The sequence below is a fragment of the Hyaena hyaena genome, unplaced genomic scaffold (assembly GCF_003009895.1).
Source record: "Hyaena hyaena isolate Hyena2069 unplaced genomic scaffold, ASM300989v1 scaffold_142, whole genome shotgun sequence".
NCBI classification, from domain to species: domain Eukaryota; kingdom Metazoa; phylum Chordata; class Mammalia; order Carnivora; family Hyaenidae; genus Hyaena; species Hyaena hyaena.
The window spans coordinates 787,999-810,498 of NW_024080774.1; the positions used below are offsets into that span (position 1 = coordinate 787,999).

Genomic DNA, 22,500 nt, shown 5'->3' on the forward strand with positions numbered 1-22,500 from the left:
ATGATCTCGTGGTTCGTGGGTTCAAGCCCCACATCGGGCTCTGTGCTAACAGCTTGGAGCCTGGAGCTGCTTCAGATTCTGTGTCTCCCTCTCTCTTTCTGCCCCTCCACCACTTGTGCTCTGTCTTTAAAATAAACATTAAAAAAAAATTTTTTTAAAGAAGTTTCATTCTTTCGTAAGGCTGAAGGTTAACTTAATAGATGTATAATTCCTTCCTAACCTGTGTATCAGTTGTTTGACGTGGTATGGTGTCCGTTTCTTTATGTATTTTTTTTTCTATTTTTTTAATGTTTATTTTTTAACAGAGAGAGACAGAGCATGAGATGGGGAGGGGCAGAGGACAGGGAGACACAGAATCCAAAGCAGGCTCCAGGCTTGAGCTGTCACCACAGAGCCCAAGGTGGGGCTCAGACGAACTGTGAGATCGTGACCTGAGCCAAAGTCAGATGCTCAACTAACTGAGGCATCCAGGTGCCCTTCCTAATTTTTAAGTTATTAATTAATTAATTTATTTAGAGAAAGCATGAACAGGAGAGGGCCAGAGAGAAGAATCCCAAGCAGGTTCTACACTGTCAGCACAGAACCCAATTGGGGCTTGAACTCACCAACCATGACATCATGCCATGAGCCAGTCGGATGCTTAAATGAATGAATCCCCCAGGCTCTCCTTCCCTAATTTTTTTTTTTAAGTTTCTGTACGTTTCCAGAAATCGGTTGCATTTTTATACACCAATGATGAAGCAACAGAAAGAGAAATCAAGAAACGGATCCCATTCACAATTGTACAAAAAACCATAAAATACCTCGGAATAAACCTAACCAAGGATACAAGAGATCTGTATGATGAAAACTATAGAAAACTTAAGAAGGAAATTGAAGAAGACACAAAGAAATGGAAAAACATTCCATGCTCATGGATAGGAAGAATAAATATAGTTAAGATGTCATTACTACCTAAAGCACTCTACACATTCAATGCAATTCCAATCAAAATTGCACCAGCATACTTCTCAAAACTAGAACAAACTATCCAAAAATTTGTATGGAACCACAAAAGACCCCGAATAGCCAAAGTAATACTGAAAAATAAAACCAAAACGGGAGGGATCACCATCCCAGACTTTAGCCTCTACTACAAAGCTGTCATCATCAAGACAGTATGGTATTGGCACAAAAACAGACACATAGACCAATGGAACAGAATTGAGAACTCAGAAGTGGACCCAAAAGTATACAGCCAACTGAACTTTGACAAAGCAGGAAAGAATATCCAATGGAAAAAAGACAGCCTTTTTAACAGATGGTGTTGGGAGAATTGGACAGCAACATGCAGAAGAATGAAACTAGATCATTTTCTCACACCATGCACAAAGATCAACTCAAAATGGATAAAGGACCTGAACGTGAGACAGGAAACTATCAACACCCTAGAGGAGAAAGCAGGAAACAACCTCCTTGACCTCCACCGCAGCAACTTCTTACTTGACACATCCCCAAAAGCAAGGGAATCAAGAGCAAAAATAAACGATCGGGACCTCATCAAGATTAAAAGCTTCTGCACAGCCAAGGAAACAACCCAGAAAATTAATAGGCAACCAACGGAATGGGAAAAGATAGTTGCAAATGACATATCAGATAAAGGGTTAATATCCAGAATCTATAAGGAACTCACCAAACTACACGCCCGAAAAACAAACAACCCAGTGAAGAAATGAGCAGAAGACATGAACAGACACTTCTCCAAAGAGGACATCCAGATGGCCAACAGACACATGAAACGATGCTCAGCATCCCTCCTCATCAGGGAAATACAAATCAAAACCACACTGAGATACCACCTCACGCCAGTCAGAGTGGCTAAAATGAGCAAATCAGAGAACTGTAGATGCTGGCGAGGATGTGGAGACACGGGCACCCTCCTACACTGTTGGTGGGAATGTAAACTGGTACAGCCCCTCTGGAAAACAGTGTGGAGGTTCCTCAGGAAACTAACAATAGAACTCCCCTAGGACCCAGCAATAGCACTGCTAGGAATTTACCCAAGGGATACAGAAATGCTGAGGCATAGGAGCACGTGTACCCCAATGTTCATAGCAGCACTCTCCACAATAGCCAAAACATGGAAAGAGCCTAAGTGTCCATCAACAGATGAATGGATCAAGAAGATGTGGTTTATCTATACCATGGAATACTACATGGCAATGAGAAACAATGAAATCTGGCCACGTGTAGCAACATGGATGGACCTTGAGGGTGTTATGCTGAGCGAAATAAGTCAGGCAGAGAAGGACAAATACCATATGTTTGCACGTATAGGAGGATTAGGAGGAACTTGATGGAGGAACAAGGGGGAGAAGAAGGGCGGAAATGGTGGGGGAAAGGGAGAGAGGCAAACCATGAGAGACTCTTGAATGCTGACAAAAAACTGAGGACTGATGGATGTGGGGGGGAGGGGGGGATGGGCATGGAGGAGGGCACTTGTGGGGATGAGCACTGAGTGTTATGTGGAAACTAATTTGACAATAAACTATTTGTAAAAAAAAAAAAAAAGTTTCTGTACGTTTCCCTGGCTTCATCTCATAAGACCGTTTTTAGTACCCTGTTTATGGTAGATAGTCATTAACAGCTGATGAATGAAGAATGGAAATATCTTGAAGGTCAGACTTGTATTTTTCACTCCTGAATCTTCCATCAGCAATATGGCCTCCAAACACGCGTCCTATCACACCACCTTTCCACAGGTTCTTGCCATCAATTTGGAAGAAGCATGAGCATTTTCAGGAGGGCATCTTCACTAACAAGTTGTCCTGTTTGGTTTTTATGTGACACCATTAGCAGTGGCAAGGGACTGCTACGTCATAATATCGCTATAAGATCATCTCTGGAACGGATACTGTGTGGATCATAAGACAAGCCGTGGGTTTTTTCTTGTCTCAATTACAATCCAGGTAATATTGGGACTGTGTATGATCTAGAGAAAACTTAGCATTGAATGATTCTAGTCTACTGAGCATTTTGCGTGGAACATGGATTAATAATCCCTTCATTGCGGACATATTTATGGGAAAGAGAATTGTGGAACAGTGTCACTACGTGTTTGTATAAAACTATCTCTATAGTAATTATGACTTCGTGATTCAGACGTTGCACACAGGTATGGGACGCAGTCACCCTCTCAGCAGACAGGGAGTGGTAACTGGCCTAGTGAACAGCCAGATTAGCCTTGACGGGCACCTGGATATTGACTCAGTTATTCTGATGGAGAAAATCTTGGTTTTCAGCAACATCCTACAGCTTTTTGCACTGTCTCTGAAATGACGTATGCGTGTTCCAGAGAATATTTTTGATAACGTTTATGCTGTTAGTAGCTAAATACCTCTAGCATTTTCTCAAAGTTAAGTATCTAAAGTCATCATTTCTGAATCGAAAACCAGAAATTCAAAAGTTAAGACAACAGTGTACCAGTAATCTTTAGCAGAAGTACCGAAGGGTTTTCATAGCCTCTTCTTAAATTTGTTTCCTTTATTTTAAGCTGTCTCCCTGTGATTAAGAAAGGATCATATATCTCGTCTCCCCTCCTGCATTCCTTTGTCTCAAATGGGAGATTCTGACTTGTATTGTGGAGAGTGGGTGTCTCTTTGTCTTGCTCTCTCACCCTCCCCTCTACTTTGAGAATCAAGAACCAAGAATGTTCAGGGGCGTCTGGCCGGCTTAGTTGGTTAAACATCTGACTTCGGCTCAGGTTATGATCTCACGGTTTGTGGGTTCAAGCCGTGCATAGGGCTCTGTGTTGACAGCGTGGAGCCTGCTTCAGATTCTGTGTATCTCTCTCTGCCATGCCTCTCTCTCTCTTAAGTAAAAGATTAAAAAAACAAAAAAAGAACCAAGAATTTCTGTTGGACATCACTATTTGTCCTCTATATCATAAACTATTTGTCCTTTATATCATAAAAGAAAATAAGGCATATTTCCCGTATTTACTTCCCCTGATCCCACCTCCTTAACGCTACAGAAAACATTTTCTTTTTATTTCTCTGATATTTTTATTTATTTTTGAGACAGAGAGAAAGCACGAACTGGGGAGGGGCAGAGAGAGAGAGGAAGAAAGGAACCGAAGCAGGCTGCATGCTGACAGCAGAGAGCCTGATGCGGGGCTCGAACCCACGAACCGTGAGACGATGCCCTGAGCCAAAGTCTGATGCTTAGCCGACTGAGCCACCCAGGCACCGCTGCGGAGAACAGTTCTGATCCTCCCTGCCCCCTCGCACGCGGCCGATTTACAGTGTGTGGGAATGAGGAAGGGAAGTGAGAACACCAGCTGCACCCCCTTTGCCTGCGTACCCCGCAGCAGTGGTTGGCACACGTGTTCCGTAAAGCGTCAAGTGGTAAATACTCTGGCGTGTGAGACATGCAGGCTCTGTTGACACAGCTACTCAGGTTTGCTATCGTAGTGGGAAAGCAGCACAGCAGTGTGCAAGCGAAAGGGCAGGGCTCTATGCCGATAAAACTTTATTTACAAGGGCAGGCGGTGGGCCGCACTTTGCCAGCCTGTAACCTAGGTGAGCAACCCTGCACGCATGAGATTCTGTTTCTTTAAAATGAAGACACTGATTATACTAGCGTGAGCTTCCTATCCAATAGCATTCTGGTAAAGATTAAACTAAGTAATAGGGGAGACGTTTTATAAACTGTTAAGCCCTGTGCCATGTACTCAAAATAATTATAGACATCAACGTTTCATTCATTGTTCCGACAGAGTGTTTTGTATTCACTTGCTTTTTTTTTGTTTGTTTTTTTTAATTTGAGAGAGAGAGAGAGCAGGGGAGGGTCAGGGAGAGAGGGAGAGAAAGAATCCCAGGCAGGCTCCGTGCTGTCAGTGTGGAGCCTGAGCAAGGCTCACACTCACCAACCGTCAGCCCAAATCAAGAGTGGGCTGCCTCGCCGACGGAGCCGCGCAGGCGCCCCTGTATTCACCTGCTTCTCGAGCAAGGTGCACCTGAGGACAGTTCAGCCGTGCATGGAGACTGTCCCACGGGCACACACAGCCCAGTGTCAACCACGCTTCCAGGCACAGGCCGGATGCTGTGAGGTACGTGAAGTGATGGTACAGAGGACATTACCCGCATAGGGTTTTCTTCAAAGAGGTTTTCCCCTTTAGTTATTTAACAAGAAGTGCTTGAGTTTCCAAACCTCGGGTCATGTCCCTCCTCCGTCCCCAGGGAGGACATCAGTGTGTATGTACCACAAACTTTGACAAGGTCCGGCATATGGATAATGTGACCTGTTTGGCCGTGACTGTGACCACGGTCCCTTTAGAAATGATACAAAACCATCATGGGAAGAACCAGCACAGGTTTTTGTATTTTGTGTTTTTGTTTATCTGCAGAAGATTCTGGAATCACAGAAGGTCATGGCAGTGGTTACCACCTTACAGAATGCTGCCCACGAAGGGGGCAGGAAGGGATCGCTGCAGGAATCTGTAGCAGAGAGCCAGAGAATTCGTGGACAGTAGTATTCAAATGCAGGCGTTTCTACCAGAGCACACTAGATATAAAATATTTCCGCTTTTAATTTGGGGCTGAGGAATGTTTACCGCTGTTACTGGTGTTACTAGAGATTTTGCTAGAATCAGCATGCCTGAATGAATGCGTGGCTTCGGGGAACGATCTGGCTCCTGAGAGCATAAATCAGAGTCAGAGGCACTGCATACAAAGTACCCGAGCTGGAGGCTTATGGCTAGAGAGGAGCGGGTCTATTGCAAATTTAATCAAGCCATTTCATAATAAGCTATACGTTTCCCACAGTCCTGTATCCAATCAGAACAAGCTAACAAGAGTGAAGAAAATTTGGAGCAAGAATTTTCAGTTCCCCCAAACAGCAGTCATCAACCCTGTGGTAAATTACAACACCGCAGTGTGATGAACCCGATTCCCCTTCTTTTCCTTAAATTGAGCAAAGTCACAAGGGCTCTTAGTTAAGTCCAGTGACACAAGGTATATATTATTAATATCCTTTGATGGAAACTAAGCAGACTTTCATGTCATTGTTGAAATATTCTACTGAGAATATGAAAGATAATTTCAGGTGTCTTTTTTTTTTTTTTTTCCTGTAGTTACTAACATATTCTGGAAATCGGTATCCATCCCCAAAGCAAATGACAAAAATAAAACAAAACAAAAGCAAGATCTGGGACAAGAAGGCACAGAACCATATTTTTGGGGGCCTTCTCACTGCAAATCTCCCTTCTAAAAATTCTATGTATAGGGGCGCCCGGGTGGCTCACTCGGTTAAGCATCCACCTTCAGTTCAGGCCATCATCTCATGGTTCAGACGTTTGAGCCCCACATCGGGCTCTCTGCTGTCAGCACAGAGTCCATTTCGCATCCTGTCTCCCTCTCTGTCTGCCCCTCTCCTGCTCACACACTCTCTCTCCCTCTCTCAAAAACAAACATTAAAAAAAAACGGTTTATATAAGCATATATATATATATATATATATATATACACACGCACACACACACACACACAATATACACACACACATGAATATGGGCATGTTAAACACACAAACACATATGAATATGTCTGTAGAATGTAATTACATGGTAATGTGTGTGGTGTTCTTTTAAAAATAATGATATGCAAATTATGCAGATCGGTTTTGTTTTACTCTTGATCTGCCTCTGTTTTCTGCAGCTTTCAACACAGGGTCCATTCATCATTTATTGACTTTGATGCCCTTTGAGGGTGTTGCTGGCTGGCCAAAGCCATTGCACACAGTCCGGGGCTGATCAAGCAGTCACCCGCTTTACCAATAAAAACAAGTAAAAAAGACATGAAAAGAAAGACACCTTATAACAAGATGAATGTGTCTTATAATCAAGTTCAGGACATGTATGCTAACCATGTCTCCTTCCTTCCTCTGGCTCTACGCTCAACAGCACGGTGTGGTTTCCCCACATGACTTCTCAGTGTCAGAGGAAACACAGCGTGCAGAATTCTCGACTAAAGATTCTTCTCTGAGGGACTTCTCAACCATTACCAGACTTTTATTTTTGCACTGAGGTGTGTGTGTGTGTGTGTGTGTGTGCGCGCGCGCGCACGTGCATATATTTGTTAGATTAGGTCAACACACTGGGACAACAGTGGCTTGAGACTATTTGACTTTGAAACAGACAGCATAACAGGGCGCCTGGTGGCTCAGTTGGTTAAGTGTCCAACTTTGGCTCAGGTCATGATCTCACAGTTTGTGGGTTTCGAGCCCCGCGTCGAACAGCTCAGAGACTGGAGCCTCTTTGGATTCTGTGTCCCCCTCTCCCTCTGCCTCTTCCCTCCTCATTCTTTGTCTGACTCTCAAAAATAAATAAACATTTAAAAAAAGAAAGAAATGGACAGCATAAGAAATACCATCTTTGCATTTCTTTAGTTGTTCTTTTTCAGCACACAGTTGTGCAGAAGCCTCTAGAAGCTTCTCTTACTTGCTCTGTCCATCCCTCTCCATTAGGCACTGGTCTGAAAACAAAGAAACCTCTTGTGAGTAATATTTTATTGTTTTATATGGCACTTTTCATTCTTTGTGGCCTTAAAACCTCATGTCCTAGGATGCCTGGGTGGCTCCATCAGTGAAGTGTCTGACTCCTGATTTCAGCTCAGGGTGTGACATCACATTTCGTGAGTTCAACCCACACGTTGGGCTCTGTGCTGACAGTACCCAGAGCCTGCCTGGGATTTTCTCTCTCCCTCTCTCTGTCTGTCTCTCTCCTGCTCATGCTCTCTCTCTCAAAACAACCAAACAAACTTAAAAAATCTAAAAAAAAAAAAATTAAATAAAAACCTCATGTCTTAAACTCAAGAGCCAGTTTGGAATAAGAGGATTTCTGGTTGTTCTGTTTATTTCTAAGTTGGCTACAGAGAATGCCAGTGTCCAGTTGTTATAATAAAATTGGAATGTCCTGTGTTGCTGGATATTCAGTATCAACTCTAAACTTGGCTTTGCACTTTGATTAAATGGTGAGCCCCAACGTTATTACATTATGCATCCCCTGTCATCATAAAAATGAAGGTACACCTTAATTAAAATAATCAACTGGACGTTTTCGTTTTTTTAAGGCTTTATTTATTTCTGAGAGAGAGAGAGCAGGGGAGGGGCGAAGAGAGACACACAGAGAGAGAATCCCAAGTCAGCTCCATACTGTCAGCACAGAGCCAATGTGGGGCTCGAACTCAAGAACCATGAGATCGCATCCTGAGCAGAAACCAAGAGCTGGACGCTTATCTGACTGAGCCACCTGGGTGCCACTCTACTGAAAGGTTTTAAACAATTGGAGAGCTTTCCTGATCTTTTCAGTTTCTCATTATAGGGGTAAATGGTCTGTGTACAAAGATTTAAAAAACTCACCAATCAGATCAGTCACCGTAAGTAGACATTTAAGAGCATACCAAAGACACTGATGATACTGGAAGGAAGGAGCCCTGTTGAAGACTCTGTGCTCATCTTCTTCATGTGGGACGGGTGTCGTTGACATGAGCCGTTTCTTCCCTCAGAAGTGGGTGGATGGAGGGCTCACCAACAGCCTTCCCATCCTCCCTGTCGGCCGAACGGTAGCCATCTCACCCTTCAGTGGACGACTGGACATCTCCCCTCAGGACAAAGGGCAGCTGGATCTGTACATTAACATCGCGAAACAGGACATAATGGTGAGTACCGTGTTCACTGACATTCGGAGATACTTGCCTAAAAGTTTCCACACGCTTCCAAAGTGCTGGAAGCTCACTGATAACCTCATGTACGCATCGCATGTTCTCAGTAATACGGGATTTTAATAGTTTCCAGTACCTGTCATGCACTTGGACGCGGGTGCACCGATATGTTGTGAGTAGGCAAACCTTTCACTATTCACCTATTTGTGAAAAGTTCTCTGTCTCTTTTCTTCAGGTCAGTAAACTTAGGGAAGGATTTCAGTACAACTGCAAACTAGGTCATTTATTGGTGTAAAACAAATGGTGAGAATTGAGTGTGAGAACGTATTGGAGAAAAATTTTAGGACTGAACTGAACAGCTTACATAAAATATCGACTCCCTTAACGTAGTCTAATCGTTCGCAACCCGAGGCGATACTACACTTAGGAGACACTGGCGATGCCTGGACGCATGTTTGATTCCCACGTCTGCCAGGCGCTCCTGGCATCCAGGAGGTGGAGGTCAGGAGTGGTGCCCAGCATCCTCTGATGCGCAGACAGCCCCCACCACAAGCAAGTATCTGGCCCCACACGTCACTAGCACCAAGACCGAGAAACCCGCATCTAGCCTGTGGGTGAAGTGAAGCTTTCAAGTTGGGTTTTCTCTTACTGATTTTTTAAGCCACTAATTGCATGTATGGTAAGAAATCTCAGGTGACATGTCTGTGTACTGTAATGTCCTATCGCTCCCATTTGTTTTTCTATTGCAGCTGTCCATGGCAAACTTGATGAGGCTTAACCAAGCCCTTTTCCCACCAGGCAAGAGGAAACTGGAGTCACTGTATCAACATGGCTTTGATGACGCCATTAAGTTTCTACACAAAGAAAATTGGTTTGAATAGAACGCTTCAGCGTTTATAATGCAAAACAGACTTCACAATTTTTTTTCATTTTTGTCCACATGGTTCTTGATGGATGTTTCTAATTAAATCCGTTAAAAAAAAAAAAAAAACCTATCAGGATTCTTGATTACTAGTTTTCATGTCCTTTGAAAGATTTAGAAGGGCCAGCAATGCGGATCAACCATGGAAGGTTGAAACGGAGGACCACCATGAGTGCTTTCTTCCTACACAGAACGTGGCTGCACGATTTTGAGGTGAATCATGGGTTTTTCTGTGACTTAGCAGTGTTACCGGGGTGGGAAGAACACAGGTCTGCTTCTCACGGGTGGTCGTGACTGTGCCTGGTGGTAGGTACGGGGTGGATGCGAGATGGGAGCCCAGAAGCCCAGCAGAACTGGACACGAGGTAGGGGTTTCTTCATTCTTCAGGAGATGTTTATTCCCTTCCCACCTTCCTCCTTTTACACCCCAGCCTCCTGGCTAACGTGATTTACATCAGGCTGTTTTGAGGCTTTGCTGTTATGAGCCCAAAGCTGTATTAATAATTCTTCCCCTTGGGGCGCCTGGGTGGCTCAGTCGGTTAAGCGTCCGACTTTGGCTCGGGTCATGATCTCACAGTTCTTGGGTTTGAGCCCCGCGTCGGGCTCTGTTATGATAGCTCAGAACCTGGAGCTGCTTCTGATTCTGTCTCCCCCTCTCTCTGCCCCTCCCCTGGTCACGTTGCCTCTCTCTTTCTCTCTCTCTCAGAAATAAATAAAACATTAAATTTTTTTTTTAATAATTCTTCCCCGCTCTCCATTTCTCTATATCTGTCTCTCTAGCTCTTTCTGCCTATGTCTTGACGTCTCTCTCTCTCCCCTCTATTCCTACAAGGCCATACCTCACCGGATGTTTGGCCATTAGTCCATGGACTGGATCTGTCTACTGTAGGAACTTAGATAATATACTACTAAATATGAAGAACCAAGGCAACCAAGTAGCCTAGTAAATAAGAATCACATCCAAAATAATCATTCATTTATTATTTCAAGCCATGTTCTGGATTCTAGGTCTTCTGTTCTTTGGCTATCCTATCACACTGAGGACTTGTATGTGGGTTTACACTAATTCATGGACATTGTCTCAGATCTTAAATCTGTTTTTATGGGGCTCTACTAAGCACAAACTCTTAATTACCAAGAGGCAATTAGAAACAAACCAGCTTCAATGTATGTTTTAACTGTTATGCATTTCTCTTTTACCATTTTAAACCATTCTTTAAATCAGCTTTATAGCTCTTAAAAGCCCCAAATACACATTTCTTAGCACATAAACACCAATTATGGCTTCTTTTCTTACGAGTTACCCAGAGACCTGCTACAGAATGGCGATACTCTTCTTCGGAGTATGGAGTTCTGTCTTAGTATGCTGTTTTCTAAGTGACGTGACGATTTTCAGTTCAGTTTCAGATCTGTTCATTCTCCACACCCCACCCTTTTTCATTTTACGTGAACATCCCATTTGTATGATATTTCAATAAATTCTTTAGGATGCCTCCCGGGAGCAAAGTCTAGCGTGTTAGACTTCTGAGCTGCTGTACCTACCACTTACGTCTGAGGGCATGCTGGTGGGTGTACCTTCCTTGAGGAACACCGCGGGACGCAGTGGAATGTAATCCGTGCGTGCCGGGTGCCGCGCCGGGTCCCCGCGTGAGGCAGGTCACAGAGCAGGCTCAGTGCGGGCCAGGATGCACCCTTACGCGTCCCTACGGATGGAAACCAGGCTCTCCAAGCAGGCTGTGCAACATGACTGACATCAGTACGTGGAAGCACTGTGGCCTGGGTGTACGGAAGGCCGGGGAACCTCTCATGGCCAGATCCTGGTGTGTGCGCGGGGTAATTACTGTGACTGTTAGCCTGATAAACCCCCCGTTCCCTGTTGGGGCCAGATTCCTGGTGCCTTTGAATCTGTCATTTAAAATTTCATTAGTCTTTCTGTTCTTTTCAGTAACACTATTTGCTTTCTCACTATGGGAACCCAGTGTTTCCACTGACAATTAGAGAAACTAGATTTGGGTTTGAAGTTAAATAATGTTCTAAAGGAACAAGCAGTATACTTAAAAAAAAAAAAAAAAAAAAACTATTACTTTCTGGTTTTACAATATTGGATGTATTGTGTGCATACCAGAAGCTTGCAAAACACAGCCTTGCAGCTCTGGGATTGAATGACAAGTTTCAACAGATAAGGGCACTTAAAACGGGCAGATTTAAGTTATTCTGCTCTTAATTTTCTTCCGATGGTTAAAACAGGTACACGTATAATTACTTTCCTTTTTTGTATTTGTAAATATTCATCATAGAAAGTTTCTGGATCTAGTCCATTAATTTTACAGTTGAGGAACCAATAATTAAGGAAGTTCAGGGTTTTCCGTTTTTTTTTGCCTAAGTCATTGCTATGCTATAGCAAAATAAAACTGAAATTGGAAGTAATTATCCACATAACTCAAAGCAGGGAGAAAAGCAATCTGTGCAGATCAGAAAAAGTGGACATATTTTTAAACAACAATAATAATAATTGCTAATGATTAGTAGTAATTGCTGATAATTACTACTAATTATTATTAATTACCATTATTTGCAGATTGACAGTTTTGTTGGGCTGAGCTCACCATGTAATTACTCAGCTTGCACTTGATTTTGCCTCTGGTGACACAAGTGAAACACGTCCTTACTCAGGGCTGATACATATATTTATGTATTCCTGACACTTGTCCTCTGAGGATAATGTCTCCTGCACTTGACTGACTCAAGGAGGGGCAAAAATAGAATTCAATCTTTCCCACACCATAGAGAGTGTTTGTGAAGATGCAGACCTTCACTCCTCACAGTAACCACATATCCATCTAATCTGGAAATAAGGTAACGTTACTTGGACAAAACATGATGCTTCAGCATACGTATGCACGCAGACCCGCGTAGGCCTGACATACAGCAGGCCAGGGCACGTACATCCTAACTGCGCAGAGGTGATGCATTTACTTACTGAGTTCTTCCATTTACTTACCGTGAAGTTTTCCTTTACCTACCGTGTTTACAGATATTCTTTAGGCTGCAATAGTCAAATTCATGTTTGTGGGCGGACCAAGTAAAGGCCAAATCGGTGTACTGTCCACTTCTGAAAAGCCACACAGTAACAGATAGTCCAGGAGCACAGCCTTCTCCTAACGGGCCCCATCAGGGTTGCCATATGATTTAACAGCTGTGGGCAAGCTCATGGCTGCAGGTGGGTCCCTGGCTCGTAGGCTATGGTCTATAGGCTGAGAGGTTCATGGATTTAGAATTGTGCCCAACCCCATCCTGGAAGGTGCAGGTCAAGTGAGATGCTCTATGTCCAAAGATAGGACATGAACCATACAAAGATCATAGGGGACATATGTGTGGCTTCCTACCCTCATGGCGCTCACCTGAGCAACTAGGAAATGGCTGTGCAGGGAATTCAGGCCACAAGAGCAGTGTGAAAGGGCTGGGATGATTGAGGGGGGCACACGGTCCGTGCCTTTCCTATTGTCACAACGCAAGACATATTGATATCTATTGCTAGCCAAGGTCACACCTCTGCCATCACCCCACCCAAACCATGACTGACCTGGGATGGGAAGAAGTGCTGTTGGACAGGCTGATGGTGACACATCTTCAAATCCAGGAGCTGCTTCAGGAAAGGAGAAAATTTGACAGAGGAGTGCTCGATCGCTGGGCTTGGTCACATGGGCAACACTTTGGCAATGGGCACACTTCCCAAAGCCCCCAAACTTCGCCCCTGGCGAGGCTGTGGAGCTGGGAGATGAAGCTGTACTGACCAGTCTAAAGCTGAAGTATATACCAGTGGTGTTAAATCCAAAGGAGTGATCGCCGTCGGTCCCTCCTCAAGGGGTAGGAATCCGTTTCACTTGGCTGTTTCCGATCGCTCCTTCCACTGGCTGAACACGATCATGGCCATGTTACCGTCCACCATGGTGTCGTAGGCCCTTTGGGATGCTATGACAAAACACCACAGGCTAGGGGCTCAGAGACTGCAGGAATTCACTTCTCACACTTCTGGATGCTGCATGCCAAGGTCAAGGCTCTGGCAGATTCAGTCTTCTGGGAACCAGCTTCCTGGATCGCACACAGCCACCTTCTCCCTGTGTCCTCACAAGGTCGGCAGGGTGAGGGAGCTCTCTGGGGCCTCTCTTATGCCTGCCCTGCAGTCTGGGCCGTTGGTGGCAGTCTTTGACCGCATGGCACTGGAAGTATGGAAGATTGTGGGTCTGCTTCTGTGTGAGTTTCCTAAGGCTGCCACAACCTGGGTGGGGGTGAAAACAGCAGGAGCTTGTTTCACAGTTCAGGAGGCCACAGATCCACAGCTCAAGGTGTTGGCCGTGGTGGTTGCTTCTGGAGGCTCTCAAGAAAACTCTGCTCCCTGCTTCTCTCCCACGTCCTGGAGGCTTCCGGCAGGTCTTCGGCATTTCTTGTCTGTGGTCTCATCGCTGCAAAATCTTATCTTCACCTGGGCTCCTTCCCTGTGCACGTGCCTGTGTCCTCTTGTGTCCTAATAAGGAAGCCAGTCTCTGGACGTAGGGATCACCCCAAATTCAGGATGACGATTCATCTTCACATTTTTTGAAGAGTTTATTTTTAGGTAATCTCTACACCCAGTGTAGGGCTCAAACTCAGAACCCTGAGATCGAGAGTAGCACGCTATACCAGCCGAGCCAGCCAAGTGCCCCTCATCTTGATATACTTAATGATTTATATCTGGAAAGACCTATTTCCAAATAAGATCACATTCTGAGGTTCTGAGTGGACAGGACTTTAGGGAATCACTATTCCATCCACTACAGTTATTTGATAGGATTTCCCTGTATCTGATGTTTCCTTGTGGTTGGGAGGGACATCACAGATGTAATGCCTTTTTCTAATTGCATGCTGTTGGCTGGTACCTGACTTAATTTTGGTTAAAGTAATGTCTGCCCAGCGTTTTCAACTGTAAGATTATTCTATCCCCCTTTATGATTAACACGTATCTATGGAGAAACATTTTCAGAATCATATAAATAGCTGGTTCTTCGTCCAGCTTTCAATTTGTTTATCTCCATGTGGACTCATGGTTTTCCATTCTATTCAGTGCACTGGTATCTACTATCACGATTAATCCTGATGACTACATTGGCCTTCGTTTGGTCCGTGGGAACCTATTTTAGCTGATGCCTGTGTCCCTTGGACAGATAATCATCATTTTTTGAACCATTCTTTGCTTTCTAGAACAAGATTCTCCAGGCTTATCTTCTACATTCTTTTCCCCAGCTATTGAATCAGCCATTTCTTCAAGTGTGCTTTAATTCCTTACGGTAGAAAATTGTGTTTATATTTATGGTGGAAAAAGGAGTAAAGCCATTTTCCTTTGTATGTTGTGTCTCACACTGTGCTCATGACCCAACACACATAAATCCTCAATAGTTGAGTAATAAATGACTCTAGGTCTCGAAGAACAATATAGTCAACTAAAAAATATTGTAAGAAATAGTCATGAAAAAGTTGGCAGTAATAGAGACGCCTGGGTGGCTCAGTTGGTTGAGCATCCAACTCTTGATTTCAGCTCAGGTCATGATCCCAGGGTCGTGGGATCGAGGCCCACGTCGGGCTCTGTGCTGAGCACAGAGCCTGCTTGGGATTCTCTCTCTTCCTCTGCCCTTTTCCCCCCTCTCAAACACTCTCTCTTCCTTTAAAAAAAAAAAAAAAAAAAAGGCAGTAATATATGGAAATAATACTTTTATACCAGCAGAACTTAAAAAGTAGAGCAGTGCATTCACAATAGCGAACAGACACATAACATCTAAAAACTGCAAATGGGGCACCTGGGTGGCTCACTTGTTTCAGCACCTGACTCAGGTTCATGTCACGATTTCATGGTTCATGAGTTTGAACCCCATGTCAGCTTCTGTACTGAGGGCTCAGAGCCTGGAGCCTGCTTCAGATTCTGTGTCTCCCCCTCTCTCTCTGTCCTTCCCACACTTGTGTGCTCTTGCTTTCCCTCGCTCTCTCTCTCTCTCTCAAAAGTAAGTAAACATTAACAAATTTTTCTTAAATAAAAAACAAATAAAAAATGTGCAAGAAATGTGAAAACTAGATTTACCTACCTCTGTGATAATGAGATAGACTGTTTCAGAATGGGAAGATCAAATTCTGGGTGGTATCTACTCTCTACACATTAAGACACAAATTTTGTAAATTTCATTCACACTGTCAGTGTTTATGTTTTCAAGATGTGACAAATGGAATGTAAAGTTTGACTGGTCGGAGGGCTGCTCACTGAGTGCCAACAAAGGTTAAGTGATTTTCTAACCTTAACTTTCTGAATCCCTTCAGAGAATTTTTCCTAATGCCTTCTGTCCATTTTTCCAAGGAGGTGTTAGAGATGTTTGGAAGCCAAACGGAGGTCATTTTTAGGCCAGTTGCTTGTCAAAAGCTGTTGTTGCATGTGAAGGAAGACCAGTTCAAAGTACCTTAAGCCAAAGAGGAATACAAGAAGGATGATGGCCACATGTTATGGCAATGACCTTTGTCTGGACAGTCCTGAATAGATCTAGCACACCTGCGTACAGCTGCTTAAATCAAGTCACCAGATATCATCTGTCTTTAGAACAGATTCTCTCTGGATGGGGAGTAAGGTGGCTGCTCTCTGAGCAAAACTCATTCTTTTACCATAGAAGTGGTTACTAGGTATAGGGAGGGATGATGATGATGATGATGATGATGACGATGACGATGATGATGATGATTTAGGCCTAACAGAAAGTTCAAGAGAAGATTCTGTTGGGGTATGATTGGATCGTGTGCCATCTCTGATCTCCTACGGGCTTGAGATTCCATATTCTGACAGTTTGGCTTGGAGCCCAAATGGAAAGAGAGGAATACTGACATATTTTTATTACTGGCTTGTTATAAAATAGATACTTGCACAGTAATGTTATTAAAAAGCCAGGATGTATGGTGCATGAGTACTGCAGTCTGTTGAGTTGAACAGAGAAGGCCAGTAAGATAGGAATGGAAAAGCCATTGAATGTGACCCTCTAGGACTATCCATCAGTGAGAGCCCATTTCGTGGGGGGATGGGCTCGTGAAACAAATATTGAGTTGGAGAGTTACAATAGTTGAAACAATGAAGACAAGATTCTAGTCTTTAGTTTTCAAGCGCCACCTTGCAAAAACATTAGTAAGTCCTTGAGTCATGAGCCCTTACATCCCAGGATTTCAAATTGCAGTCCTTAACCCAATAGTGGGACATCCCTTGGGAAATTGTTAGAAATGCAGAAGTTCAGGCTTCATCCTCAGCCTTCCGAGTCAAATCTGCATTTTAACTACATTACCAAGGGATTCATTGAGTTCTGAGAAATAGCGGTCAGAGGCTGGTTCCCACAGCAACGAGAAGAAGAAATTGTTCGAGGAGGGCAGTAACGGCCCATGGCAGAGACAAGATTGCCGAATTTCACAGATTGGTCCCAAGATACATGGTTTTGAAGGGATAGAGAGAAGACAGTAAATAAGAAGTTAGATGGCTGGATAGTCATTATTTTAGTTGGGGACACGAGGGAGATGGAGAAGGAAGAGAAGGGCACATTTGTCAGCAAACGAGGAAGATCCAGTGCATGGAAGAAAGGCAGAGAGCACGAAGGGCATCCACGTACAGGTCACATTTCCATGGAAAGGTGGTAGACGTCAGATCAAAAGCACCAGGGCCAGACTGAGAAGGAATGCTTTCTGAAAAGCCAGATCTTTGGAAGAGACGTTAGCTGTGTCCATCATTTTTGAGGGATAGAGGAAAGGGAACAGGGTATTGGCTTTCATCTCACAACAAAAGGCAGATCATTTAAGAACAGCTTATGCAGAAAATGTGCGTCTGCCAGGCTGGCTGGGATTATTTCTTCTACTATTTGTGAAAGTAATGGCTTCTGTGCTTTCTACCACAATCAAATAGCTGACACGTGGAAACAGACTAGTAAGGACCACGGCGGTAGGAAAATGGCAAACAGGAGAGTGGAATTTATGGAGCGAAGGGTCATAGGGTGGTGACAAAAAAGCACTCTTGTGTCAGAGACCCCCTGGATTTGAGCAAGTAGGATAATGGATTGGAAGAAATGAGGTGCATGGAAATACCAAAGTTGTAAGGTATTTTCCTTGGGATGCGAAATCCCATAAAGCCTTCTGTGCACGGGACCGTAGTATTGGTGAGAAAGTTTCTAAACTCATTAGGGAAAATGACGTTACCTTTGACATTAATAGAACATGAATATCCAAATTCCATTACCATTTGAGGAAAAAGTCTATTAATAAGTGATGGGGTTTTCTGCAGTAACTTATTTTAATGGTTAGTAATGATAATATTAGTCTTTCTACCTCCAATGGTAAAATGACTTTAGCAGTTTGCTTAATAATTTAAAGCTTAAGACTTTGCAAAATAGTTTACATGTTACATTTTTACTGTACTCAAATTTTGCAAAACTCTGTTTTCAAGTTCTACTGAATTAATTCTCCTGTTCATGAGGAGCCAATACCAAATGTTTCCTAGTACGCTCCCTCTTCAGCTGCCTACTAGGATAAAGGTTTTGTTCCTTTCTTCTCTTTTGTGAGTAACTATCATGCCTCCCTGGTTCTTTTCAAAGTCTGCCTGTAACCTCATCTTCTATACAGGGGTAGGGGTGGGGGAGAATCAGGTGCTTCTAATGGGAATCCCCCCACCAGCTTCTCAAAACCAACTGAGCAAATCTTCCTGCACTCAGTCCATCTTCCTGTCCTTCCTCCATGCTGAAATGGAGAGAATGTCTCTGCGCTCCCTTTGCCCAGAATTTGTGCATTTACCCTGTAGCCCATCACCTCTTCTCTCTGAAGGGAGACTGTCCATCATTTCTCTGCTCTCTCCCTCATCACTACCCTCATCTCTCTCTCTTTCATACTTCCCAGTGCTAATGAGCTTCGCGATTGCCCAGATTTAACGTAACAAATTCCCCTGGTCCCCACGTTTCCCTGAGAAACCACCCTGTGGCTCTGTGCACCTTCGGAGTCAAACACCTCCATTTACTCACCTCCTGCCAACCCTCTTGCTTTTTGCTCTGGCTCCCACGCCCACCTCCATCCAAGCAGCTCCTGAAAAGGTCTCAGAGACCTGTGAGTTGAGAAACACAGGCAGCATTTTTCATCCACGTCCCATAAACCGTCTGCAAACACGCATGCTCTATGCTTCTTTTCCTGCCGTGTCCCTGGCTGATGGCCCCCAAGACCCAACCCTGGCCCTGGGCACCTGGGTGGCTCAGTGGGTTAAGCCTCTGACTTCAGCTCAGGTCATGATCTCGCAATTCATGGGTTCGAGCCCCGCATTTGGCTCTGTGTTGATAGTTCAGAGCCTGGAGCCTGCTTCAGATTCTGTGTCTTCCTCTCTCTCTACCCCTCCTCTACTCACACTGTGTCTCTGCCTCTCTCTCTCAAAATAAACAAACAAATAAATAAATAAACATTAAAAATAAAAAGAATTAATTCCAGGGATGCCTAGGTAGCTCAGTTGAGTGTTGGGACTCTTGATTTCGGCTCAGCTCATGATTTTGGAGTCGTGATATCGAGCCCCATGTTGAGCTCTGCACTGACAACATAGAGCCTGCTTGGGATTCTCTCTCTCCTCACCCTCCTCTCAAAATAAATAAATATTCATCTAAAAAAAAAAAAAGAATGAATTCCAGTTGGTAGAGCAAGTGTCTCTTAATCTCAGGGTTGTGAGTTCAAATCCCATGTTAGGTTTAGAGATTACTTGAAAAAAAAAAAAAGAATTTTATTAACAGCTAACAAATACTTCAGTGGGATGGTCTCCTTTGCTTCCTGTTACTTGGTTTAAATATCCTAAAATAACATATTCTCAATTGGTGATTGATGATATCATCCGTGGTTTGAGGATCTTATTTTCCATCATCCAGAGGGAACTGTTTCCTTACTTTTATCTTTCCTTTACCAGTAGTTACTTCTAGAATTTAATTTAAATCTCCATTTCCACTAGCTATAAACAATGTGAGATAGCAATGCATCTTCCCTTTATAATGATGATTCCTTATATCCACAAGTTTATGCACATGAATACCACTATTTTTATTTTGATACCCAAATTATTTATATAGCATTCTTCTACATATCCATATTTTATTTATTTAACCAACAAAGCAAAACTTATTAAACAAAAAGATGCCTAATAGACCTTTAAACACTGATTATACACCTAATAAAATTTTCTAATCTTTTAATTCAAATCACAGTCTGATACATCTCACTTTCTTAAATGCTTTAAGCACTACATTGAGCGCACACAATAGACACACATAATAATGAATGTGTTGAAAACTGGATTCACTTAGGATAATCAGGTCAAAAGTACTAATAAATTTAACAGTATTTCTTTATCATTTGTATTCTTATTTTCTCTTACTCATTATTAAGAGTTGTCTTTCTGGCATTTCATCAGTTTTAACAACTGTACACACATTGAATGTTTCCATCTTCTCACCCTAAAGATAATGAGCATTCAGACTACGTACAGTTGAAGGTTTTGGCTTACCAACCAGCTTATTCCTGATCCAGGTCACGAGAAATTTTTGTATGCTCCAAGCTGATTTTGTTTGAGTTGATTCCTCAACTGGAGAGGTCCTAATTTTATAGTTATCTTTAGTCTTTTACATAAGGAATTGTCCAAGTCATTGCTTCCAATAATTGGTCAGTTATATTTTAGTAACTCCAGCTTATTCCTCCAAATGTCACTTGACCTCGGCATCTCATCTTAGTACATTTCATCATAAACCTACTTTTGTGCCACTTGTCCTTTAATTATACACACTGGTGTAGAGAGAGTGACCATTCTCTGCCACCGTTGGCTCCGAAGGGGATCTGGCCAAGTGCAGTTCATCCGACAGTTTAGCTCAATGGGGCTGCTGGAAATTACTATTATCATCATTCATTTACCGTTAACTCCTAGGTATTGACTACTCGCAGCATGATTTTTATGAGACGAGCATTCTCGGTGATTCGTCCTTTCGACCCTCACGTGATTATGGTCATCCCTCAGGCATATATACTGAACACATATCCTGCACTCTTCAACCTCAAGTACTGTTAATTCTGCCTGGATGAATTTGTCCAAATCTGGGGATGTGAGAAAAAATAAAATTATCAAGTTGCTTTTGATAGCCATCTGCCTCGCTCAAGAAATAGTAGCTAAACACCCTCACAGACTATCACCAGCTGCGACTTTAGAACCAGATTGGTCCCTTGGAAATAAAAACAGGTGTTTTACATACTATAAATATAGTTAGACAGATGGAATGTTTAGAATAAAGAAAAATACTCCTTACCTACTTATTTTAGTTCCCATTATCTCGTTCTTCCTGCATAATCTGCAACTATCAGAAAAACGTTATTTATGGGAGAAAAGAGCCATGAAAAAGTGAGAGAAACGAACTTTTGGTTACAGCATGTAACAAATGTAGATCAGTGAATGCGGAATGATACAAACCAGAACCAGGGCGAAGTATTGAATTACTATATGCACTTATTGACATTTTTCATTATGAGTTTTGTTCTTGCTAATGTTTTTTTCACTGTGACACATTTCTCTAAATGCCATATCTTTCTTTATACACTTCATGAATACTCTTAGTTAAGGCTCTCTTCATGTTCAGATTTTTTTTTCTATTTTCAACTTTCATGACATCAAATAATCTGCAACAATATTCACACTAGTTTACATTCCTAAAATTCCATTGAGGAAAAAGTCATTTATTTTTACAGTTGCCTTCTAGATGAAAAGCATTTCCAAACTGTTATGATTTGGGCTCAAGTATTTTCCCCTTTGAACATGGAACTGTGTGATTAGTACCATGTGACATGGTTTAGTTTCGGGTAGGTTTACCACCTCAATATGAGTCAGAAGACTAATTTTTTTTTTTTTTTTTCAAGAGAGAGGGAGTGTGAGTTGGGGAGAGGGGCTGATGGAGGGAGACTGAGGCATGGAACCCGACACATGGCTTGATCCCACAACCCTGGGATCACGACCTTAGCCAAAATCAAGTCAGCTACTTAACGGACTGAGCCACCGAGGTGCCCCTGTGTATCTCTTTTAAAATAGAATATGCAGGAAGAACTCAGGCTGTTAAGCCATAAATATTGAGTGGGAAGAGCCAAATGTCCAGCTACCTCCTACAGCATGAATTCTGAGTGCTTTTAGAAAGTTTGCATCTGGTAGTTAATCTTACTTTGAAAGTTGTGTATACGTATATATGTATGTATGTATTTAAAAGTTGTGCATATGTTTTAATTCAAAATGAGAGATATATAGGTTAAAAAAAACAAAAGAGTTTCAATTCTTTCCCCTTCTGAACGTATTAAGAATATTACTTGTTATATGATTGGTATATATTTGTTCCCTTGTGTGATCTACATACACTAAAGCACATTTGAGATGAAGAATAGATTTGGTTCATACTTTCTATAGAGTATATATTCTTCCACAACTTTTCTTGTTTTTTGTTTTTTAATTTCTTAACCTTTATTTTTGAGACAGAGAGAGACAGAGTACGAGCTGGGGAGGAGTAGAGAAAGAGGAAGACCTAGAATCTGAAACAGGCTCCAGGCTCTGAGCTAGCTGTCAGCACAGAGCCTGACATGGGGCTCAAACCCACAGACCATGAGATCATGGCCTGAGCTGAAGTTGGCCGCTTAACCGACTGAGCCACCCAGGCGTCCCTTATTTTTTTCAACATCCCATAGTACCTCACAGGAGCCACTCTCTCGAATTCACACATTTTTTTTTTTCATTTTTTTTTTTATTTATCTTTGACAGAGAGACACAGTGCAAGCAGGGGAGGGGCAGAGAAAG

At 42.8% G+C, this 22,500-nt stretch overlaps 1 protein-coding gene across 1 annotated transcript in view; it reads left to right on the forward strand.

Moving 5' to 3' along the window:
• PNPLA4 (patatin like phospholipase domain containing 4) overlaps window positions 1-9,631 on the forward strand; it is a 30,362-nt gene extending 20,731 nt beyond the window's left edge. The window contains exons 6-7 of the mRNA XM_039238558.1: window positions 8,544-8,696; window positions 9,449-9,631. Of these exons, the coding sequence (XP_039094489.1) occupies window positions 8,544-8,696; window positions 9,449-9,580 (285 nt within the window). The 3' untranslated portion in view covers window positions 9,581-9,631. The remainder of the gene's footprint in view (window positions 1-8,543; window positions 8,697-9,448) is intronic.
• The last annotated feature ends 12,869 nt before the right edge of the window (window positions 9,632-22,500 follow it).